This window comes from Thrips palmi, unplaced genomic scaffold (genome assembly GCF_012932325.1).
Source record: "Thrips palmi isolate BJ-2018 unplaced genomic scaffold, TpBJ-2018v1 HiC_scaffold_4, whole genome shotgun sequence".
Taxonomy (NCBI): domain Eukaryota; kingdom Metazoa; phylum Arthropoda; class Insecta; order Thysanoptera; family Thripidae; genus Thrips; species Thrips palmi.
In genome coordinates, this window is record NW_023144631.1 from 7,765,538 (window position 1) to 7,789,836 (window position 24,299).

Here is a 24,299-nt window from a genome sequence, read left to right on the forward strand (position 1 = left end):
TCCAAGGGCCGTCCCGTCCCCTTCTTTTGAGGCGCTGCTGCTCCTTTGGCCTTTTATGCCGAGTCGAACAAGTGTCGCATAAAAGCGACTGCAAAAGGCACTGGCTGCACGGTGACACTGTGACGCCGCGACCGCCGTGCTGCCATGTCACCGTCCTGATCATAATCGTAAATCGTCGGCAGCCTCGTCTGGGCCCCGCGACGCCGCCGCCCCGCCGCCGCCGCCACCGCGTCCTGGAGGTGGCGCTGCCGCGGTCGGTCGTGCCGGGGACGCGCCGCACGTCGCCGCCGACGTGGTCGCCGACGTGGTCGCCGACGTGGTGGAGCATGACGCCGTTGTGTCACCGGGTTGCACAAGGCGGGCTGCTGCTGCTGCTGCTCTCGATGACGACGGGGAGCACGATGCACACGCTGGGAACCCGGGAAGTCTATTAGCGCGGCGGGCTGCCTGCGCCTGGCTTCGCCTGCCGGGCCTTAACGGCTTCTTTTCGCCACTGCCCGGCCCTACAGTGTAGTGGAGGCCTACGGCCTGGAGCCCGCAGCCGTTGCTGCACCCGCTGCACCGCGCTGCCGGCCGGTGCATAGCCAGCCCGGCCCCCGGGACGCCCTCTCAACCTTTGCCGGGCAGCAGGGCGGCATGGCAGTACATGGAGCAGTACAAACAGGGAGGAGTGTCTGGGACCATGGGAATGAATTCCCAAAGGGCATGGCCGGGCTGGCCGGGCTGGCCTGGCCGCTCTGCAATGCGAATGCCGCGCTGACACAACCAGCGGCCGGAGAGGCGCGGCGGGCAGCCAGGCAGGCAGCCAGGCCTCGCGGTCGCCATCCCTATCCCATTTAAGTCATCAGCGTATTGTGAGGCCCACCGGCCGCCATAAGATTCAATAATGAGGCCCTAAATTAACTGGTTTGACACGGCGGCGCTAAATTGCCAGCAAAACACGTCGTTGCCTTTGGCTCCCTTGGCTCGCCGGGGCGGAAGGGAGTCCTTAGTGTACAAGGCACAATGCTCTCTAAATTTGGCGCGAATAAAGGAGGGCTCCCTCCCTCCGCCCCGGCAGGCAGGCAGGCAGGCAGGCAGGCCAACAGGCAGCCCCCGTCCCGGAATCAAGGAAGACAGCGGCGACGATGAACTCCTCGGAGCGGGAGAGGGATCAGCGGGGCCGTGCTTGCCAGACGATAAGTCTGGGCGGACGGGGGAGGCGAGGGAGGGGGTTGCCAGTGAATTGCATTAATTCGGCGTACAGCGCCCCGATGGTTGTGCGCAGCGTCTCCGTGTCCTACAACTCCCTTCGCTTCCGCTCGGCAGGTCCTGGAGGCGTGGGTGGGGGTGCCCGCTCATGAGGACGCGGACACAGAGCAGAGTGGGCCAGAAGACCGGTGAAGGCGGCCAAAATTCTAGATGCTCTAATGGGACTCGAACCGAACGTGTGACACCAATGGATTCCTCGTTCGGAGAGCAATCCATTGGTGGGGTCACACGTTCAGTTCGAGTCCGGTTTAGCGACTCTGGAGCTCAAAACGCGTCTAGAGTTTAGGCCGCCTCCACCGGCCCTCTTCTGGCCCACTGTGCACTGTCCGCGGTGCCCCGGCCGGGTCGGATTAACCGGTGCGCGAACGGCCGGAAGGCGAGGCGAGGCAATCGGGCGCCTCGTCGTGCCGTTCGGGCCCTTCGGCGGCTTGACGACGCGGGGCGAGCGGCAGTGCCGGCAGTGCGGCGGGGTGCTCTCGTTTTACAGCGTCTTCATTCCGCGGCGCTTATTGCCGGCGCCATTCACTCGCCCCGTCCGCGCCACTGTCCAAATTGAAAACAAAACAAAAACGAGTCCGGGCCGCGCTTCGTAAGGCGAGTTAATTTCATTGCCCGTGCTTCTTCTGACAACGGGATTCGAACCCGCGGACCAGCGGTGGGATGCTCGGCTCGAACTCAACCTGAGGCGGTATTCAAATAAGCTCGAAATAATTTGGCAACCGCGTAGCCTAGCCGGCTCGACGGACGTTCCACTGGAAAAGGCTCGGCGCCAAATGTATTCAGAATCGCCCGATTTGCGCCACAGCCACATCCCGAAGGGCACTGCACTGTGGGATAAAAACAACACGGCGAGTGAAAGGCACGCCCGATTTTCATGTCCCGGAGCCAAACGCCGGGAGTAGTGCCGCCTAGCCGGGCCCCGTCGGGCTGGTCAGGCACGCCAGGTCCTCGACCTTCGTAATACGCGTCCTGGCAGTTAGTTCGGTTTCACTCCGCCCCGCCACCCGCCACCACCGCTCCCATTACCACAGCCACTCAGTGCAAAGCGGCAGGCGCTGGCAAGCGAGCTGGCAAGTGCACGGGACCGGTCCGGCTGGGGCTGCGTCTCGGGCTGGGCTGCCTGCACACATCCCGTCGACGTCCTGCAGAACGCCGACCTGTTCCTGCCAGGATTCTGTAATCTCGCGGCGCGCTGCTGCTGCTGGCGCCGGCAGCCCGGCCGCGGCACCGAGGCATCGCCTCCAAAAGTGGACGCTGGGAATACGGAATCAGTGTGGGACTGAAAGTGCGAGTGCGGCGGCGATATGCAACATTGCGTCCTCTCGGCAAAGTCGTTACGACTCGTTACCCTTGCCTTTGCTTCGGCCTGGTGGCGTTGTGATTTCCCCTCCAGTGGCGTGGTTCGATCCGGCACGGCCGTGCGACGCCAGACGTGCGCGACCGCGCGACTGCTCGCACGGCAACAGCACGCCGACGGCGTCGCCACGCCCGCACCGCACTGCCCGGCACTGCCCGCTTCCTGGGGCCATAACTCGGCACAATTAAACTGCCCCGCGCCGCGCTCCAGCCATGCCGGCCACGCTCCAGCCGCGCACGCGCGGGGCGCCGGGCCGGCCGGGTCTCCAGGCTGGAGTTCCTGCTGGAGCGGCTCCAGGCGCTGGCGTGCGCGTTCGACGGTTCGACAGGCAAGCCGGCTCTGCTGGCACGCGTCCGGGACGCCGCCTGCCCTGCCCCGCGCTCTCCGTCGCCATGCGCGTGTTTTCGCGCAAACCATTCCTCACGCCGTCGAGGCGGCCGAGGCGGCCGAGGCTGCCCGCGGCATGGGACTCCGGGACTCCAGCCGCCGCCGCGCCGAGGAAAGGCTTTTCCAGCCGTAACTCCGCGCCGCGTCACGCGCAACTCGAGCCGCGCTGGATGACTCCGGTTTTATGTGCGAGGGAGACGGCGAGTGTCCGCCAGGCTACGCCAGGCCCGCCTACTGCAGCGCGGCACGCACGGCCGCAACAAGCTCGGCAAATCCAGAGCGCACTTTTCCGCTTCATTCCATTTTCTCCAGCCGGAAAAATTAAAATGAAAACTGCGCTCTCACCGCGCCATGGCGTGGACGGGCACTGTGGAGCGCCTTTTGTGGCGGTCCGGTCCGGTCCGGCCCGGCTGCCGCACACTGTACCCGTCCTGCATGCGAGGCGGTGAGGCGGCGAGGTGGTCCGACCGGCCGGCCAAGTCTATGACATGCCGGTCAAAGCCTCCAGATCCTAATCAGCCAGTCATGCCCTCCGCGCGCACTCGGCGCAGCGCGGCGCAGCGCGGCGCAGCAAAATCGGAGCGAACTTGGAAGCGGGGGGCTTGGCCTGGCGCGGCCTGGCCGAGGCACTCTGTCGTGGGCGGCGCGGTGCTGCCGCCGACGTCCGCCGTCCCGTCCGCCGCGCCGCCGATGGACGAGGAATGCGAATGAGAGGAGAGGCCGCCGTTGTGCAACGCGAGGCGAAGCGAGGCGAACAGGTTCGGGAACCGGCGGCGCGGCGCAGTGCGGCGCAGTGCGGCGCAGTGCAGTGCGTGCCGCGAAATGCATCCGACGTGCGGTGAGTGCATTCCGATGCCGTCTAAGGAGGAAACGTCCGGTGCAGCCAGCGCAGCAAGCGCAGCCAGGAGCACGTCTTAAAGAAGGGGCGCTTTTGACAATTATTGTGCTGCGGTGTTGCGGCTGCGGCCGCCTCGGCTCGGCTCGGCTTGGCTCGGCCAGGATGTTCACCGCCAGGCCGGCGGCGCGGCAGCCTCCTCCAGCATCCAGCCGCTTCCAGGAGGCCCGGCCCGGCCCGGCCCTTCCCCTGTTGTCCAACACGCCACTACACTGGCAGGCAGTGATATGATTGCACAAACTTTGCAATACAATGCCTCCTTCCCTCTGCCCGGCCTGCCGGGTGGCCGGGGCCACGCCGGGGGTTCACCGACCGGCCCCGCCGTGGCCCCACCGTGTCCCAGGAGCACTTTCTTTTCTCAGATTCCGCGCGCCGCCGCCGCCAAAAAAGTTTTGTGTGGGAGCCGCCGCGGGGCACGGCGGTGCGGCACGGCGGGGTGGCACCTTGGCGAATGCCCACCGCCAGGGACCGCCGGCCCACCGCGACCGCGAATGGTCATGGGCTGGACCGCGGCGGGGTCGCGGCCGGGGCGCGGTGGCGTCGCCGGGTATGGCTGCGCCGCGGGCCTGGCCGGGGCGGGCCGGGGCGGGCGTGGGTTGGGGGAGGGTCGCGACGTGGCGCCAGAGTCCCGTTTATTGGTGTCAAAGGTGTCCCGGCACCGAGTGCCTGCCTGCCTGCCTGCCTGCCCGCCCGGCTGGCTGCCCACTTTCAATTTGCCGCTCAGCTCGTTTCAGCGACTCGGCGAGTGCAATGTTGTGTCCGTTTGACAGCGGTGGCAGACAACGCTTTGTAACAGCGCCAGCCTCGCAAGGGTGTCAAAATGTCGAAAAATCCAACAATTTCTGCCTTTGAGCGGCCTCCTCCTCCAATCTCGTTATGGTCTGAGACTTCCCCTCGGACTTTCCTCCACGCCCGAGCGTCCAAAGGATCCTAAATCGCGCCACAGACCTTCGAAAGAGTCCTGCACCCCGCAGCGCTGCAAGCAGCAAGCAGCCCTTTCTTCCTTATTGCCACTTTCTCACCTGCCTTGCCTACTCTTTGCCCCCGCCCCCACCCCACCCCTCGCCGTGGGGACAAGGGAGCGATCCCTATCGCCTGTCCGGCGCGTCCGGGGCTGCGTCGCTGCGTCGGGCTGGCCAGCACTAATGTGAGAATGTATAATGTGTGAGCACTGTTTCCATGCCCGTTTGCCGCAGCTTGAGCGGAGTGGGAGGTAGCAAAGGACTTTATCAGTGATCTGTCCGGACCGCGACGGCCGGGCTCTCCGTTTTGGCCGCGGTGTGCCAAGCCTGGCCACGCCCCCCGTTTCCCCGGCCGGCACACAGTGGGCCAGAAGACCGGTGGAGGCGACAGCCGACCAAAATTCTATACGCGTTTTGAGTTCCAGAGTCGCCAGAGGGACTCGAACCTAACGTGTGACCACACCGATGGATTCCTCGTTCGGAGAGCAATCCATTGGTGGGGTCACACGTTCGGTTCGAGTCCCACTTGGCGGCTCTGGAGCTCAAAACGCGTCCGGGATTTCGACCGCCTGCACCTGTCTTCTGGCCCACTGTGCGGTGGTCGCGGCCGTCAAAGTTTCCAGTGTCGCTTGTCGCTCGGCGTCGTCGCGTTTTATTTTATCCGGGCTGCATCTGGCGCCTCGCTTGCGCCTTGACGCTGCTGTCACGACTGGCGCACTTCATGTCCGGGCCCCAGACGAAGAGGCGATGCCGGGACGGGAATTCGGGCCGAGCGGCCTTTTTGTGGCTCTGTCGCACTCGGGGGGGCGTCCCGAAGGGTGCGAGGGAGACAGAACTGCGAATCGACTTCGCAATGGCTCGGCTGTCGGTGTTTAGTTCCGGCGGGAGAGAGGGTGGCGGGGCTGCCAATAGAAGGGAAGGCGCATCTCAGTGACAGAAGAAACACGATCACGAGCCGAGGGGAGGGAGGGAGAGTGTGACTGCGAGAGTCGACCGTGTGTGTTGGCGGCCCGGAGGGAGGGAGAGGGAGAGGTGAAAGATCCAATCACCAATCAGCACTTAAAGCTTCTCACTCTCGCGTGCGTGTACCAATCAAACCCGCATGATGTGTGATATTGTGTGCCCGCGCGTGAGTGTAGTGTGGTGGTGGGGGTTCCAGCCACTACCTGTGTGCGGCGGTATCTAAAACTAACTGTCTCTCTGCGTTTCGCGCTGCCACGCTGCCGCGCTGCCACCGCCACTGGACACTGGCCGGACCGGCATGGCTGGCACTATGTGATACATGGGGTCGGCGGGCATGCCGGGGCGGACCCACAGCGCAGCCCCGTCTGGTCCGCCTTGCCTATCACAGACCGGCTGGGCGCGCGGCCCCGCGGCTCCACCATGAGACTCATGGCGGCACACGGTCACCGTGAGAGGGAAAGCGAGCCGCGAGGGGAGGGAGGGGGAGGGGGCCCTCAGATCGGCCATTACGATGCCACGACCTTGGCCGCGCCCCCCCCCGCCCCGCCCCGCCGCGCCCCGGAACACCTAGCTCGCCGGGATGCGGGCGGGCAGGGCAGGGCGCGGCGGGGTGCGGCGGGGCGTTGTTGCATGCAGTGCAGACGGCTCCGAGACGGACGGAGCATGGCGGAGCGCACAGTGGGCCAGAAGACCAGTTGAGGCGGTCAAAATCCCGGACGCGTTTTGAGCTCCACAGTCGCATAATGGAACTCGAACCGAACGTGTGACCCCACCAACGGATTGCTCTCCGATCGAGGAACTCATTGGTGGGGTCCCCGTTCGGTTCGAGTCCTGTTTAGCGACTCTGAAGCTCAAAACGCGTCTGGAGTTTTTGCCGCCTGCGCCGGTCTTCTGGCCCACAAGAGAGCGGTCCCACCGCAAAATGTGCTCCGCGGGCGATGCAGCACCCACTGCCCCGCCGCCCATCCGCGTTGTGTTGGTGCACCTGGCTGCCTGGGTGCCTGGGTGAGAACCTGGAGAGCCGAGGCGCCGCCGAGAGCACGTAGTTGGCACAATGTGATCATGCATCGCGGTATGTAGCGCACCACCCCACCCTGCTCAGAACAAATTAAAGTAAAACTAAATAAATGAAAGAAAAAAATGGAATTAAAAATGTTTATTTGGTGGCGAGAGTTCCGCCGACTTGGAAATCTTCCATGGACGATAAGGCGAGACGGAAAGCAAGGCAACTCATACTTTTGTTTCCCCGCAAAAAGGCACTTGCGGCCGGTGGGGATCGAATCGGAGACAGTGATGTAGGACTGCCCGCAAGCTGAGGCAAGCGCAGATTGAGTTGTTGCTGTTGTTTTCGTCGTCGGCTCGTCGGAGAGCTTGTCACTGCTCTGTCCGTTCGCCTGTTATCTCGGGATTGATTTCTCATAAAACGACGAATCTCCATTCCCATACGGGCGAGCTTCAAGGTAAATCTGGCGGACGCGTCGACAGCCCACCCACGAAGGAACTTGTGTTTCCCCAATCCTCTTTTCGGTCCAGTCCTTTATTTTTTTCCCGCATCCAGAGGTCAAGTTTGCCACGCCGTTTTAATGTGCAAAGGTCGGGTCAGGTTTGCGCGCGGTCGGGGCGGTCAGGGCGACGCAGATAGGAAGCACTTCCTTTCGCTTTCAATTAAGTTTATGACCTCATCTTTATGAGCGCGGTTGGTTTCCCTTTCTTTTCTCCGTACCTGACCGGTCCAGTCGGCCGCGCTGCACATGCCCGGCCGCGGGGCGGGGCGGGGCGGGGCCCGGGGGCTCAGCTTACGTCGGACGGGCTGTACTGTTTATTTTCCTCCAGAGTGCAGCAGCCCGGCCGCCTGGCCCGGGGCGGCGGGCCCGGCGAGGCGAGGCGCTGGAGAAGACTGAGTCGCGCGGGGCGTGGCGGTCTTTGTCTGCTTCTGGAGAAATCGTGCGGGCCTCTCGGAGGCCTCTCCGGTCCGGGTCTCCATGGCCTCTCGAAGGCCCAAATGAACTCGGAATGAACATTCAATGAACGCACGGGGCCTCGTCTTTCATTCCGGCCGGGTCAGCGACTCCAGTGACTCCAGCGCACTGCAGTTCCAGTGCCTCAGCCTGGAGCCGGGCCTAGAGCCGGGCAATGGGCCGGACTGAGTCTTCCAGTGTGCTCGCTGATCACTTCCGATCACGGCGCCCTCTCTGTACGCCGGTAATTAGCATGCTCGCCGGTCTGTCTGTCTGTCTGTCCGCTCGTCGTCCCGTCTGCAAGAAGTTCGCGGGGGATTCCTTCTTTCCCGCAGTAAATCAGGCGTAATGAAGGGGAAGGTGTCGGTCCTTCCAGCGCGGCGAGGGAATTCGTATCGCCGTCGGCCCCACTCGGGTCGGGAGGCTCTGCCACTTACTTCTGGGAGGCGAAAACGCCGAAACGACTTTCCAAATGATACAATAATCCGATCGCGGCGTCGCCTGAAATGTCGTCGTTGTGCGTTGGCAGGAAGCGTTTTTGCCGCTCGGCGTGCTCACGGCGTGCTTGAGCAGCCACAGGAGCTCGCAATTAACGTGCGCGTGTCTACGACGTCCACGACGTCTACGGCCGAGTCTACGGCCGCCTCGGCGTCGCGGCGCGTCGCGGCGACACTCCGCGCTCCGCGTTGTCCGCTCCGGCTTCCGCCCCGCGTCCTGTTCCTGCCCAACAAGGCTCTGCTGCTTTTAGTGCTGCCGCTCCGCGCGGCGCAGCCCGCGCAGCCGGGCTCGCTGTTGCACCAGGCTTGTTATTGTTGGCGCCTTTGCCAACCGTTGTTGTGTACACTGTACGCAACCCAATCGCAGCGCTGCGGCTACGCCAGGCTACGCCAGGCTACGCCAGGCTACGCTGCATGTGGCACCGCGGCGCCGCGCTGCAACTATGTAGGCTTTGGATAGCCGCGCCGCGCCGCCCCGCCGACCGCGGCCACCGCCGTACTGACGTGCCGTACCGAGAGGTGAACCGAAAGTCAATCTGAGTGCGGGCCGCGGCGCCGCGGCGTGTGCAACCGTCTGGCCTGCGGCAGCGTGCTCGCGGTGCTGGTCGTGGTGCTGCTGGTGCTGCAAAGGGCGAATCAATCACTGCGGGCCATCGCACGCCTCGCGCCGCACCACCGTAAACGGGCCCGCACTTTCCTCTTTCACTTCTTGAATTAATGGATCGCATCGCGCTGCTTGCTGGTTTCGGCGTGGCCGGGCTAGCCGGCCGCTGCACGCCGGTGGCGCTGCTTGCGGTGTGGTGGCGGCGGTGGCGGCTCTAAAACACACATGAAAAGTTTTTGTTGGTTCGGCGGCTGCGTCGGTAATTAGTCTCACGGTGGCTGTGTGCGCGTGTGTATGTGTGCGTGTGAGTGTGTGAACGCCGCAGGTGGGCCGCCACGCCCCGCCTCGCCCCGCCCCGGTACGCCCCCTTTGTTTTCGGAAGACGAAACGGAATGCCTCCCATTTCCGGAGAGCAGGCGCTGCGCTGCATCCGCTGCACTGCATCCGGCGCCTCGCCGTCGTGGTCGTCGCCGTCGTGGTCGTGCTCCACGCGCGGGCCACGGGGTGCCAGCCAGGGCGCACAGTGGGCCAGAAGACCGTTGGAGGTGGCAAAAACTACGTGTTTTGAACTCCAGAGTCGCCAAACGGGACTCGAACCTAACGTGTGACCCCACCAATGGATTCCTCGTTCCTAGAGCAATCCATTAGTGGGGTCATACGTCCGGTTCGATTCTCATTTAGCGACTCTGGAGCTCAATACGTGTCAGGAATTTTTGCCGCCTCCATCGGTCTTCTGGCCCACTGTGCGCCCTGGGGCGCCGCCGTGCCGCCGGGCAGCCCCGCGGCGTCGCCCGCCGCGTCCGTCTCGGAGTCCCGGACAGAGTGAGGTCGCCGAAGAACGCGGACAAATGACCAATAAAGCCCCGTCCCGCGCGACATCGCCGCTTTCTCCATGCAGCGTGTAAGTACAGTGTAGCGTCGGCCGGCGCGTTAAACTTGTGTCCTCCTCGTTCGACACCGTCCTCGTCAACGGCGCGTGGCTCCAACGGCCCACTATAACTCTCTCGGAAAAAGAGGTGCTAACGCCGGGCCCTGCTGCCGCCACCTTCCAGCTTTCATTTCGCTGATTACCCTGGCGTGCATTGGCTACAAGTGTTGCTGTGTAACGCCGCCATCAAAAAGTTAAAGCGCGCCAATCTTTCAAACGGCCCGCCAAGGGACGCGCCGGGCGGGCGGTGCGCACACTGTGCAGCGCCAAAGTTTCCGCGCCGATTGGCACGCCAGCAAAAGGCAAGCGGCGGAGGCGAGGGAGACCAGGAGTGCATCGATGAGCGCAGCGCAGCTAAAACAACTAAAACTCATTAAAACTTTTCCCCGGAGCAATTTGCGTGCGCAGACACGTCAAAACGAAAGAAAGAGGCCCACGGCGAGGAGGCCTAACAAGGGGAGTTTATTTTGAAGATTGCAGGAAGAGGGAACTAACTACCTTGTTGCACACAGGCGAACGACCATATTTCTAAGCCGCGAAAAAAACAACAAAAACAACAACCGGGAAACCGCGACGCGCAGGCAGCAAGATGAAAGGAGTCTCGGCCGGGCCGTGCGCCTGGCGGCCTGGCGGCAGTGTGGTGGTGGATCGACGGGGCAAAATATTATGTATTAAAAAGGAACAGTGCCGATGAATCATGAATTTATGCATGACGCTGCGGGCTGGCCGCGCCGCGACACACTTTAACCTCCTTCGCCCTTCTCCTTCTGGCAGTGTACTTACTTATGGCACATCCTTCCATTGACGCCCTGCTGTTGAGAAAATCCCCCCCCCTTCCCCCTCCCCCCGGGCCGGGCGGCTGGTCCATCGCCTTCCTGGTGCGGACGCGCCCCAACGCGCCGGCCGGCCGATCCGATCCGCGCCTCGTAATCACACTGTCGCTTTTCGTCGGGCAATGCCGGCAATGCTTCATCAGGGCCGCCATTACCAGTGGCGGCACGCGCCGTCCACTACACTACATGGAAAGTAATTTCATCAATTAATTAGCGGCGCGGGATCGGCACTAATTGCAGTGGCGCGACGCGCGACGGGGAAGTGCCGCGTCATTCCGGGTGTGCGTTAAACGCGGTCGAATGGCGCCGCTCCAGCGGACTGTCTCTCTCGCACTCGTGGGGCGGACCCGTAAGTGTGCGAGAGAGACAGGGGCGACTCTCGGAGTCAGCCTCCAGGCGCGAGCGCGACGCACCGCACCTGTGCGCTGGGCCTCCCTGCGTCCCGCGTGCGCCGCACGGAAGAGAGGCACCGCGCCAGAACCGCCAGAACCGCCAGCCAGCCCGCAGCCCAGCCGCCGGGGCGGAACACATCATATCGGGAGATTACAAAATGGAAACGGCCGCGGCCAAAGAAGCGATGGTGTGCCAGGAGCTATAACGCAAGTCGTAGAAATGGGGGAAATTTCCGCGTTGCCTTGCCTGGCGCCCCTCGGCCTCCTCCTCTGCCGGCCCTCCTCCGCTTTGAGAATGTTTGAGAACTGCAAAGCGCGGTACCAAACCCACTCGGACCGAGTTTTGTTTGCTCTGCTTGCTCTGCTTGCTGGGGGTGCGGGGGGCGGTTTGATTTTCCCGCCGCTTTCCCGCGCACGTTTTCCCGGCGGGGAGAAAGCCTCCGGTGTAGGCGCAGGCTGCCGCGGGCCTCGGCGTGCGCGGCCGGCACGCCACTGTTATTGGTTCGGCTTCCACTCTCCGCGCCACCGGGAGTATTCCATTCAATAAAAGCCTCTGGCGCGCAATGCATATGGCAGCCCTGTCTGCGTGTGTGTGTGTGTGTGTGTGTGTGTGTGTGTGTGTGTGTGTGTGTGTGTGCAAGCATAGGCGGCACAGGCCGGGCCGATTGGGCCCCGCGATACTGAGCAGACCATCAAAGCCGTGCAGGCATAAGGGAGCGAACGGCGAGAGTCTCGGGGAGGGAGGATAGAGAAAGAGGAGGTACACAACATTCCACGGCGCTCTCCGTCGTCCGCGCACATTTTCACCTCCGATGTGGAGTGCCCGTGGCGCGCGTAGTGCGCGCCAGGTGGCAGGCCGGCCAACCTACGCCGCATTGACACTCTCACACACACACACAGAGCGGCCGTGCCCCATGGCTGCCAACCCACGGAATGCATTCAAAGTCTTTCAATGCTCCCCGGAGTAATGAGATGCACGCCGAGATAGAGCCGAGCGAGCGAGCCGAGCACCGCGCGGCCCCGGCCGGGTCTCGAACCCGCGACGGCCCGGGCGCAAAGTTGGCAGCGCGCGGTTCGGATAGTGCACTGGGGGCGGCGCGGGGGCGGCCTGGGGGCGAGCGGGGGGCGCTGCGAGGCGCTGCCGGCAAGTTGTCGCCGCGATCCGCGATCCCGGCCCGGCACCGCCACGCCGCGCCGCCACCCCTTCGGTGAGGCCTCGGGTGAGGCAACGCGGCACGCCACGGGGACGCCGCGGTCTATTGCAGTGTGGCGGCGCGCAATTAGAATTAAAACGCGCGGCGCGGAGCAAGCAAGCCCAGAGCGACGCACGTCTGAATGGGAAGAGCGGCGCTGAGCCGCAGAGCGGAGCGAGCCAAAGCCAAAGGTTGCCTCTGCCTCAGAGCGACGCGCGACGCGCGGGGCGCCGCTGACCCGTGGCGAACCTCCACCCACGCGGCAGCGGCAACGCGCAACGCGCACCTGATGGCCGATTCACGACCCGCGGGCGGCAGTAAAGGCACGGGATGACCGAGGAGGGGGCGGGGGCTGGTCGATGCTAATGTCGTCAACACTTCACATCTCGTGGGACGCCCGTACGGCGGGGACACTCATTTTTTTGGGTGCGAAACGCATTACCTCCGCGATAAACACGCAGTATATATCTTCACGACTAGGTCATGAACGCGAATATACCGCCCGAATTATTAAATTAAGCTCAAAGAAAATGAGTTGACGCTGCCGCCCAAAGTCAGCTCAAATCAAGATTTCTACACATTTGTCACCGTATTGATCAAGTTTGCGGCAAGACTGTTCCGAAACCAAGGCGCATTTCTTTTAAAGTTTTCAATCAGTGGCGTCAATGGCCCCGGGAGAATGGCAGTGGGGGACAGCACCTGGTGACGCTTGGCAGTCCCTGGCAGTCCGTGGGACGGCGGCAGGGCGGCAGGGCGGCAGGGCGGCGAGGCGGCGTTTTGGAAGCCCTCCAGCAGCCCTCCGGCCTGTCTGTTCACGCATTAACGCGGAGTTATTAGCTCCGCGAGCCTGGCGGGGCGGGGCGGGGCGGGGCGGGGCGGGGCGGGGCGGGGCGGGGCGGGGCGGAACCACCCCAAACGGCCAACGCAACGGGGGCCGAGGGGCCGGGGGCGCCAGGACCCGTGCCAGGCGTGTCGGATGATGCTGACTTTACTGCCGCGAGGCGCGGCTGCGCGGCTCGGCGGACTCGCCGACTCGGCATCGCGGAAAAGCAGCAAGAGGCGGTACGGGCTGGAGGGGATGGCGGACGCGGGCGGACGCTTCCTCACCCCGAGGAGGTCCTCTAAACCATCTCTCCTTGACGTCGATGACGCCGCGATAAGAGGCTGAGGGGCCGCCGCCCCCGCCGAGCCCTTCCTGTCCGGCCGGCGCGTCCCGCAGAAAGAGAGACAGAGAGAGCGGCGCGTGGCTCGCGGTGCCCGCGGCCGGAGGGCAGCGCGCAGTGCAGCGCGGCGGCCAGCCTTTACTGCATCATTGGAGAGAGAAATTCAATGAGATATCCTCGTTCCGCGGCGGGGCTCGCGGCGGCACTCGCGGCGGTTCGTTGCGACACGAGCCCGCACGTCCCTGGGAGTGTCGGCGGGGCGGGGCGGGGCGGTACCCGTATGCGGTGCACTGCGGAAGGCGGCGCCGACAAGTCGTCTGTCTCTTTTTTCCGAGATTCGCGACCCGACTCGTCCGTCGCGGCGTGCCGGGCCAAGGCGAGCGCCTCCCTCCAATAATGCACGCGGCCTCACCTCGCCTCGCAGCCGCCAGCCTCCAGCAGCCTCCAGCAGCAGTCGTGGAAGGAAGAAGAGATGTTGCTGATGTGAAGCATCATCGGCCGAGCACTCGAAGAGCGTTCGCTTCGCCTTCGTTCAAGGCGAGGCGGGTGGGGCGGAGCGCGTGCCCCCGAAAGTAAATCCCCTGGCTCCCGCTGGGCCACGCCCGGCCCCGCCCCGCCCCGCCCCGCCCCGCCCCGCCACCAGGAAGACGCACGCGGGGCCGGACAGCGAGGGCGAAACGCACATCACATCAGTGCGACGTGGAGTTTTGGCGGCGCGAAATTAGTTTTCTAATGCGGTCATATTTCATGCGGCTGCGTGCCGCGCCGTGCCGTGCCGCGCCCTGCCGGGCCGTGGCGAGCCGGGCCGGGCCGCTGGAAGGAAGAGAATGCGAGTGGTGCGCTACGCGCCGCGGTCCGGCCGGCCCTGGCCGGCCCTGGCTGGCGGCTGGCGGTGGGCGCTACGCGGCGCTACGCTTACGCACTGCTCGGATGGCTATTCATCAAAGGCAGTGACGCAGCGTCACGAACGCCGCCGCCCCTCCAGGCTGGAGCGGGCTGGAGGCTGAGGCTCCAGCAGCGCCATCCTTGACGACCGCACTGTGGCGGTGATGATCATTGTTGTTCGCGGGTGATAGAATATTCAACAGTGGGGAAGGATTTTCTCGCCGCGCTGTTGTTGATACCGCTGCCAAGGGGAAGGGGAGAAGACCTTGCCCCGCGTCTAGAGTCCCGCGTGGCCCCGGCCCGTGGGCGGCCCGGCCTGGCGGCCCGGCCTGGCCGACCGATCGGGTCCCCGTCGTCCCATTGTTCGGAGCAGGTCGGGGCGTCGGCGGCGTGGCCTGCCGTGGCATGGTCGGCATGCAGCCTCACTCCGGCCGGTGTAAGCGGCGAAGTGTACCCCCCGGCCCAGGGAACCCTCGGGTACAACTCGCCTAGGACCAAGGTACCCGGGGGTACACAACGCCTAGGCTCAATGTACCCCGGGTACCTCAGGCCTGGGGGGTACACTGAGCCTAGGCGAGTTGTACCCCGGGTACAAAAAGCCTAGGCGAGTTGTACCCGGGGTACAAAAAGCCTAGGTGAATTGTATCCTCCCTCATCCGAGGGGAGGATACAACTAGCCTAGGCGAATTGTACCCCGGGGTACAAAAAGCCTAGGCGAATTGTATCCTCTCTCGCCGAGGGAGGATGCAACAAGACGAGGGGATTTATATTCTTCCCCGGCAGGATTGTGATGCGTCAATGGTTGGTTTTTAATTGAACCGACGGAAGACTTCTAAAACTGAATTGTCCTACCAATCCTAACCAAACCTAACGGGCTCGTGACAGATCTTACTCTACTCGCGACAGATCTGATTCTCAAAAGAAATCGTACGACCTTTCCTAACCAAACCTAACGGGCTCCCCTTGGATGAAGGAGGATACAATTTGCCTAGGCTTTTTGTACCCCGGGGTACAATTCGCCTAGGCTTTTTGTACCCCGGGTACAATTCGCCTAGGCTTTTTGTACCCGGGGTACAATTCGCCTAGGCTAGTTGTATCCTCCCCTCGGATGAGGGAGGATACAATTCACCTAGGCTTTTTGTACCCCGGGTACAACTCGCCTAGGCTTTTTGTACCCAGGGTACAACTCGCCTAGGCTCAGTGTACCCCCCAGACCTGAGGTGCCCGGGGTACATTGAGCCTAGGCGTTGTGTACCCCCGAGTACCTTGGTCCTAGGCGAGATGTACCCGAGGGTTCCCTGGGCCGGGGGGTACACTTGTCCGCCGACACCGGCGCCGCGAGCCGCGAGCGCCGACAAGGCTCTCGATGCTTTTCATAATCTCAATTTTCATCGGCAGTACGACGGCCGCGGCGTCGGACGCGTTTACGTATTCAATTACCCTCCTCCACCGAGGCCGTGCCCCACCCCACCCCGCCCCCGCCGAGTTTCGATGTCGCTTCGGGAAGCGCCGCGGGCGTGCAAGGGTCGCGCCAGACGCTTTGGCAGCGCGGCAACGCGGTGTATCCGGAATTAGTTCTCCGGACGACAAGCCCTCCGCGAGAGCGGAGAGCGCGCTCTGCTGGAAAGAAGTCGCGAAGGCCGGAGACGAGGCCCCAGCACTGCCCCAGCGTCCCAGCGCCCCAGCGCCCCTCCGGCGTCTTGCTTCGCACCCCTTGCCCCTCCCCGCAGAGTCACGGCCCTCTAATTACAGGCAGAAAGGGCTCTTTCTAGCGCCGCCCCGCCGGGGGTGAGCGCTCCACGGCACCACGGCGCGCACCGCAGCGGCCGCGGTTATCCCTCTCGGGAGAGAAGGGAGCGGAGGGAGGGACGGAGGATCGCCGTCCTGCGGTGTGACTTTTGGGCGGAGGGACAAAGTTGATTCTGACGACGACAACCTCGCCGGCTCGCACGCGGGCGGGGAGGGGAGCGGCTCGGGAGCGACGGACACGCTTACGCATGACCCTAGAGGCCCCCGCCACGCCCCGCCACACCCCGCCACGCCCCGCCACGCCCCGCCCCTCCCTGGCCGCGCCCGGCCGCGCCGCGGTGGTCGAGTCATGTGCTGGACAAGACAGCAAGCACGCACTTCATGTCGGCGCGCCCACACACTCGCTCACTCACACACACGCAACCCGTCTGCACGCTGCTAACATGTACAGTAGTAGTCCCTGCCCCCGCAGCGCCTGCCGCGGCTGCCCCTTCCCCCTGTCCCTCCATTGTGTGCGACGAATTTTTACCTCGGAGCCAGACGCCGTAGGGAATGCAGCGGCGGCGGGCGCCTCGGGTGTTCGGTTGGCTGAAGTTGTCTACTCTGTCGGCAAGGTCGCAGGATGCTCTCGCCAGGACACAGGTCGCATGAAGAGAGGGGCAGGGCGAAGCACACCTTTCTCAATGCATCAAGATTTGGACCAAGAGGACGCCGTTGATCCCCGAGATAAGGGGACGAAGCAGGGGGGCACCGGAACCGGTTGTGCTTGCAGGGGCTGTTCCGGGGTGGAGGCCTGCATAACCCCCTCGGGGGGGATGTACTCCTTCACCCTGACTGGCCATACTGCGAGTGGGAGTCGTAGCCGTTGGTGGTTCTTCTCCGCCGGGATAAAGTGTCACCTTAGTAAGGACGGCCATGTCTCGTTTTGCAGTGCAGGCGAGCATGTGTCGGGCCCGAAATGGCATACGATCATGTGTGGTCTAGCCCTTAATGGTAATGGTAATGGGAGGTAGGCAGGCCCGCCGCTCTCGTGTGTTCGGCGGGACGGCCTGGCAGCACGGCGTCAGGGTAGGCAACCCGCTCCACTGACAAGTGTGACGGGACAGCCTGCCAGCACGGCGCTCGGTCAGCCAAGCCAACCCGTCGTTTCTTCCAATCGAGCGACGCCGATCAAAGTCTGGGGCGCGCATGTCGTTGGCGGCTTTGTTGTCGAGGAGTTCGAGGACCTGCCCGAGTGCCGACGAGGACACGGCCCCGGCGGCGCGCGGTGACAGTGACGGCAGGACTGTCGGCAGGGTGCGCGCCGGGGTCCTTTTCATTTTCTGGAAAGTATTTTCTCGGCGCCGCCCCGCTGCTGGCGCTGCTCGTGCTGCTGGCCATGCCGCCCTGCCAGTGGCGCCGCGGGAGGCGGGCGAGGGCGGCGCGGCCACCCGTTTTTGTTTCAGAATGCGCGCGTGCGTGTTCGTGCGGCCATTCACGTGCGTGCGTTTGTGTTCGTCATCTGTATGTGCGGAGCGTGCGGCGCGTCGCGAGGCCTTTCTGCCGCAGCCCCAGTTCCGGTGGAGTGGGGTTCGGCCCGGTGCCCCGAGGTGCCCTGGCCGCGTCCCCGTGAGGAGGCTCGGCGAGGAGGCTCGGCGAGGAGGGCCATGTCGGGGCGGCCGCCGACCGCGAGGGGCTTCCCTACTTCCCTCGCAGGCTTAATCCCAGGAAAGGCCATAAAAAAGCGGGCTTCCTTCCACGAAAGCTTCTCTCATTGCAACCCTCCCAAGCACGGCGAGGAAGCCCTGCTCCTGCTCCCCCCGTGGCTACACTGGCCCGGATTTCCAGCCCCAACCCGACAACCCGACCCACCCGACCCCAGAGAGCGAGCCAGCCAGGCGGGCAGCGGGGTCGGCCAACTTCGGCGAAGTATGGCAAACTAAGCAGCGCGTCGGCGGGTCGGCGGCCGGCGGCGTGAAATTGATTGATTGGAGCCGCCGGGCCGTTAGGCCGTCAGGCCGTGAGGCAGTCCGCGAGTCTGAATCTCGACAGCGCGGCAAACGAGGCGAACGCGGCCTAGCCTCGCACCGGGCCTATTAGGGTCCACGTTGGCGCCTTTTTGTGCTGCTTTCTGATTGGCCGCATCGGGCCGGGCCGAGCTAATCCGAGGCCGCGCTGCTGCGCCGTGCTGCGCTGCCGCGCCCCATTGTCAGCGGGGAGGACGATGATGTCTCTCTGTCCGCGCTCAATACATCACCGTCATCGTCTGTCCACCTCGCCATTTTTTCATCGTTTATTTTTTCAAGGTGGTTCTGCGGCACTGCACACCGATCCGCTCTCCATCATGATCTCGTTGCTGCGTGCTGCGCGCTAAGCGCCGCGGTGCGGCGCGCCGAGCTTTATTTCCTTATTGATCGGAAACACGAGGCGGCGCAGGAAGCCGATGCACACACACAGTCACCTACACACATGCGCGCGCGCGTCCGGGACAACGAGATGGGGAGAGAAAGGGGCCGCGACAAATGTGTGTGCATACACGTCGTACACACACACACACAGACTCGCCGGCCGGGCGAAAGAGAGAGTCCGCCACGTGTTTGTCACGTGTCCATCACCCGGTGCGTGTGAGTGTGTGTGTGTGTCCCCGCCGTGTTTGCCGCCCTGTCCCTCGGCTAACTGAACTGCCCCGAATTAAATTTGCGCAACTCGATTTGGCTCGACGCCCCGCCCGCCACGCCGGCACGCCGCCACGCCCGTGTTGGCTTAAGCTGCCGCCACTCTCAACAAGGACCTGCCCCGCTCCGCCCCGCCCCGCTGCCGGGCGGTCTGCTTCTCCGGCCGGTGGTCCGCTAAATTACATTCGTTTCGGGCTGCGCCTCCGCGCCCCGCCCCGCGCCCTGTCACTCGCTGTGCCCCTCGGCGTCAGCAGCGCGGAGACGAGGCGGGGGTGTGGTGGGGGCCGACGACGATCGGCAAAAATCAAACGGCGGAATCGGAAAGTGCAGCGACAGCGCGGCACGGCGGGGCGCGCCGGGGCGGGGAGACGGCGAGGACCCATTACGGAGAGTGCAGTCCGGCGGTCCAGCGCGGTCCAGCGCGGTGGGGTTGACGGCCAGCTGGACCGGCCGACGCGCGGCCTTTACGACGCCGAATAACGCTCTGCTCGCTGCACTTTTATGCTCTAATTTTACTTTACGAGTCGCCACCGTGTGCGGCGCCCTGCTTGCGGGTCGCGGGTCCCCCTGCTGGACGGGGTCCGGATCTGCGAGCGCGCCGAGAGCGGCTTCGTGTCCAGCGCGGCGGGGGTGTGGCGGCGGTGGCGGCGGTGGCGGCGGCGGGGGGCTGAAAGCTAGCCGGCTACTGGGGCCGCATCACCATGGCATCAGCTTACATAAATCTGGGCTTTGGGGTAGCAGGGCCGAGCGGGGCGAAGCGGGGCGGAGCAGGGCGCCCCGCCGCGGCGTCCTCTATGCTGGCTGCGAGCGTGGAGGCGGTGGTGGCGCCTCCCCACTCCCCTCTTTGACTCGGCGAGGGTCAGCTCGCAGACGGCCGTTTGGCTGTTCGGCAGCGCCAGGCAGCGCCAGGCAGCGCACCCCCATACGCCCACGCGCAGCGCGGCAGCGCGGCAGCGCGCACCCCAGCGGGCGGCGCCGACACGCACAGCGTCGCCCGTTGCCCGGTCCACGCTTCGGGTTTCGCAAAAAAGCGTGTTGTGTTTCGGAGGGAGCGGCCGACACTTGCCAACATTAATTTGTGTCGTGTGAGGAATGTTTGCGCCAGCGCCGCCAGCGCCGCGTTGCCGTGCTCGCCGTGACGGACGTGAGAACCAGCGGGAACGCACTCGATGCTGTCCGGCCGGGCGCCGCTCCAGTTGCTGCTGCCCGAGTGCGCGCAGTGTGGTTCCCAGTTCCCGCGCTTTTAGCGGCTCCAAGCGTTTCCCGCGTCTCGGCCGGCCGGCGGGGCGAGGCAAGCCGCGGCTCTGCGCACCATTACCATACCAGCCGCACCGCACGCGGCACGCCGGCACCGAGCAAGGAGGGAACAAAGTGAAATGGAAAAAGAGGCTTACGGAAGGCGAAAGTGTATCAAATTCCACTTCCCGGTCTAAACTCTAAATTCATCGCCGTCCCGGCCGACACGCCTGACGCGCCCCTCTTTATGACAACACAAGTTGCTTTGCGCCGCGTGTCCGGGCCGCGCGGGCCGTGCAGCAGGCCGTGCAGCAGGCCGTCGACGAGGGAAGGAAAGGAAACGTTTCCCGGAGATTGAGATTTATATGCCCCCGGGCCCGGGCGGCGTGGGGCCGCTCCGGGCATTCTGGATCCGGGAGTCCCCCCTCCCCTCCCCCACCCCTTGCGAGCCCGGAGAGTCATAATGGAAAGCGACTAGCCCGCCTTTTGTCCGCAAACACTTATTTCGCACACACATATACACGTACACGGTGCGGTGACGCTAAACGACGCGCGAGTGTGTGTGAGTGTGCGAGAGAGAGGGACCGCACCCGCGGACGGCCCGCATTAAGAATGAAACTCTTTCTGTTGGCGCCGTTGGCGCTGGCCGTTTTATTTTCTATTAAAATTCCTTCTTTTCTGTCTCTCTCTTTTTGCAGGGCGTGACAGGCCGCGCCAATGACTGCGGGTCGCGGCAGGGCGTCGGCCAGGGCGGGACACTCCCCGCCGGCAGCGCGCGCAGCGGCACTGGACGTCCGGAACGGTGACTAGGACGCCGCGTGCCTCGCGCACGCCACGCCGGCCTCACGCTGGAGCACAACGCCCTCGCCATGATGATGGAGACGGAGGAGATCAGCAAGATGGTGGACACCGTCTACAAGGTGAGTTTGATCACAGCATGACGGCGGCAGGCAGGGCAGGCCCCAGCTGCAGGCCTCCCCACACCGCGGCGGCCATCCCGGCGGAATTCTTCCCAGTTCCCCGATAAGTCCGAAGCCGGCTCAAACAACAGCCGAGTTTTAGGCAAACAAAAGTGGGCGGGGGAAAATAAGAACAGGAGTATTTTTCGTGGCGAATAAAAAAGTTGCGGACTTTGTTTAAGAGGGGAGTAAGAGCCTGCAGGGCATCGGTGACTGCAGTGGGGGGCGACCCCGCCCCGCCCCGCCGCGCCTAGGCCCATAAGGCCAGGGGCAGGACGACGGCCACCCCCGCGCCGCCAGCCGCGCCACTCGACATGGAATCCTACTTAAACTTTACGTACACACGCAAAGTTCATGGCGGCCCTGGCTCAAGCCCTGGCTGGTGTGGATGTGAACAGACCAGGCTGGCGGAGGCGCGAGGCGCGAGGCGCAGGATGTTGTGTCAGTGTGGGCAAAGAAGTCTTCTTCCAGGCTTCGGGCGCAGCGACGCGGCACGGCGCGGCATGGCGGCGCGGCCAGCCGCTCCTCTTGTTGCTGCTCTTGTTGACCTTGGCTGACTCCGCGCGGCGCTTTCCTCACCGCTTTCTTCTTGCTCTTGTTGCTCTCTTTGTTCTCCAGTGATGCTATTTCTGGCGGGAATTTCAAAATGGGCATATCGCGTAGGGTGATTGTTTGTTGTTTGCCGGGGAGGCCGGCCCAGGAAGCTTCAAGCGCGGGGCACAGCGTGAGTGCTCTCTGACATTACCGCGGCACCGCGGCCACGCGGCCACGCCCCCGGGTGCCGCCTAGCCTGGCCGCCTCGCCGGACGACGGCGTGACCGCTCTACAGGGCGCCGCACCGCCGCGCCGCCGCGGTGCGTGGACGGCGTGGACGAGGACGGCGTGGACGCGGACCGCGAGGCGTTCGATCCGGAGCACGGTACCCTATACCCGCGCCTGGATCAGGTTTAAGGTGCGCCGGCCGGGGGAGTGGTGGCGAGGGGAGGGGGAGGTGTTGTGCAACGCCGACGTCTCGGCAGTCTGTGCCGGCCGCCGGCACGGCGAACATGGGCCTGGCCGGGCCTGTCCGGGCCGGGCCGCCCCCCTCCCCGACAGGCCGACAGGCCGACAGGCCGGCGGGGGCGTCGCGGGGGGTCAGGGGCTGCCCAAAGGCCCAAAGCACACGGGGCAGAGGACACGGTCCGCTTCGCTTGATGGGCGAACACAGCCTTGCAAATGTCAGAGCAGGGTGCTGCAAGGGGTGGGGCTGTGCCCCGGCCGTGCCGGCGTCACGCAAGTCCCGGCGCGTCGCCCCGATAGCGGGCAAAGAGCACCGCCCTGGCCGTCGTCGTCGGGACGATCCTCTCCAGCGGCCAAGTCCCGGTGACTCTCGGCATGGCGGCACCGCCCGGGCGGGGCACTGCGGGGCAGGTGGATGCAGTAATTGAGCCACTAATGCAGCCGCGTATTGGAATTCGGCCAGCTTCGATCCGATTACAGTGCAGCAGCCGGGCGGCCTCGCCCCGCCCCGCCCCGCCGCGCGCACAGAGACAAAGACACGCACTCTAACTAAGCCGCGGCGGTGCCTGCGGTGCCGCTCTGCTGCAGTGTCGTGAATTTTACACTGTCGCCGCCGTCGCGCGGCGCGTTGGAACAACAACTCTGCCGCCGCCGCCGCTGTCTTTTAAATTGCTCTCATATTAAAGTCGCCGAAGCGAGTTGTTCCGGGCGCACTGTCGCGCCGTCGCGCTGTCGTCGTCATCCTCTCCACTGGAAGCTGGAAGCGCCCCCGGCGGACCACTTTCTTTTTGTCTGGAAAAGCGCGCGCCCTGGCCGTGCCGCCCTGGCCTGGGTGGCGGGGGAAGAGTAAACATGATAAAAGCGGAGCGGGAAAGAAGAGCTATAATATAATGAATACATTTGACGTTAATGCACTCGCTCACTCAGTCTCGCTCACTCCGGTGCCGTCGTCATCGAGTCAAGAGCCTGCCCGGCGGCCGGTTACACAGTCAGTGCCGCCGCAGGAAAGAATTTTCGGCAGTAGCGGTTTGTGATAAAATTAGTCTCCATTCGAGGAGCAATTAATCCGCTCGCGGCAGTCCCGCCATTTCGGGGGAGAGGGGAGGGGGTCGCGGTTTGCCCTGCCCGCTCACGTGAGGGAGAAAGGGGGCCCTCTCATTAGCGGCGGTTAGTTCCTGCTCCTGCCGCTTGGTGCCGCGCGGCGCTGCATTGCAATCCCGCTGCATTCGAAACTAAGTTTGATGCTGCTGATAAGGCAGCCTGGTCCCCCGCCCCGCGCCAAGCCCCACCGTGCACTTTGGCTTGCAGTTGCAGTGGTCCGTGTGTTGCGCGCGCAGCGCGACGCGTCCAAAGTTAGTCTAATGGTTGTTTATCTGGCGCGTCTGGCGCCACCGTCCGCACCCTCCTCGGGAAGCGCAGGCGTTCCCCGTCGCCTCGCCGCGTTCGGGTCGCTCCGGGTCCACACAGTGCACCCACCGCCGTCGCCTCTGCTCGCACTTCCTTCCCCGACTCCGACAATAACGCCCTGCCAAAAAAGACGCCCGTGGACCTGCGGCAGCCTGGACCGGGTGTGTGCCTCGGCCAAACAGAAAGAGAGCCTGTCGCTTTCCAGCGGACTGATGATTTCGAGAGTCGCTTTCGTCGCTCTGTCTCTCTCGCACCCCTCCGGGGCACCCTGTGAGTGCGAGAGAGACAGAGCGAGGAGAAGGACTCACGGAATCCGTCTGCAGGGGCTTGGCCGAGGGTTCGGCCGGGGGCTTGGCGAGGCCGGGGACACAATGCACTCGTATCGTCACCGGGCGGCGTGTCGCGCTGCGTCGCGCTGCGTCGCGACGCGTCGTCTGCTCGCACAAAGGGCGGGTACGTGTGTTTACATAAATCGGTGCGTGCTGGACGCGTCGACGCGTCGCGGAGAGTGAAAGTGAACGGCGAAGCAAGCGAAGCAACGGCAGGCGACTGCAGTCTGGATGGCCCCGCACGGCCCGGCACACAGTGGGCCAGAGGACCGGCAGAGGCGGACAAAACTCTGGACGCGTTTTGAGCCCCAGAGTCGTTAAATAGGCCTCGAACTCGCTCGAACCGAACGTGTGACCCCACCAATGGATTCCTCCGTCGGAGAGCTATCCATTGGTGGGGTTACACGTTCGATTCGAGTCTCATTTAGCGACTCTGGAGCTCAAAACGCGTCTAGGGTTTTGTCCGCCTCCACCGGTCTTCTGGCCCACTGTGCGGCGTGGCCCGGCCCGCATCACGGCGAGGGGCGCGGCCCAGAGGCCCTCCGCCCTGCGAGGCCCCGCTAGCGAAAACGCCGCCATCATCATGCCGAGGGTATTATTAGTGGAATGCATCGGAATCGGTGAAGCTTTCTTCTTTTGGCGTTTACGCCTTTTGCCTTTCGTCTGCGCCGCGCCGTGGGTGGAGTGGATGCGGGCCC

The 24,299-nt window shown here is 64.3% G+C and overlaps 1 protein-coding gene across 1 annotated transcript in view; it reads left to right on the plus strand.

The window, feature by feature from the left end:
- Nucleotides 1–24,299, plus strand: part of LOC117649243 — a 53,243-nt gene that overhangs the window by 8,000 nt on the left and 20,944 nt on the right. Inside the window, exon 2 of the mRNA XM_034391815.1 lies at nucleotides 20,606–20,827. Coding sequence (XP_034247706.1) covers nucleotides 20,777–20,827 — 51 coding nt within the window. The 5' untranslated portion in view covers nucleotides 20,606–20,776. The remainder of the gene's footprint in view (nucleotides 1–20,605; nucleotides 20,828–24,299) is intronic.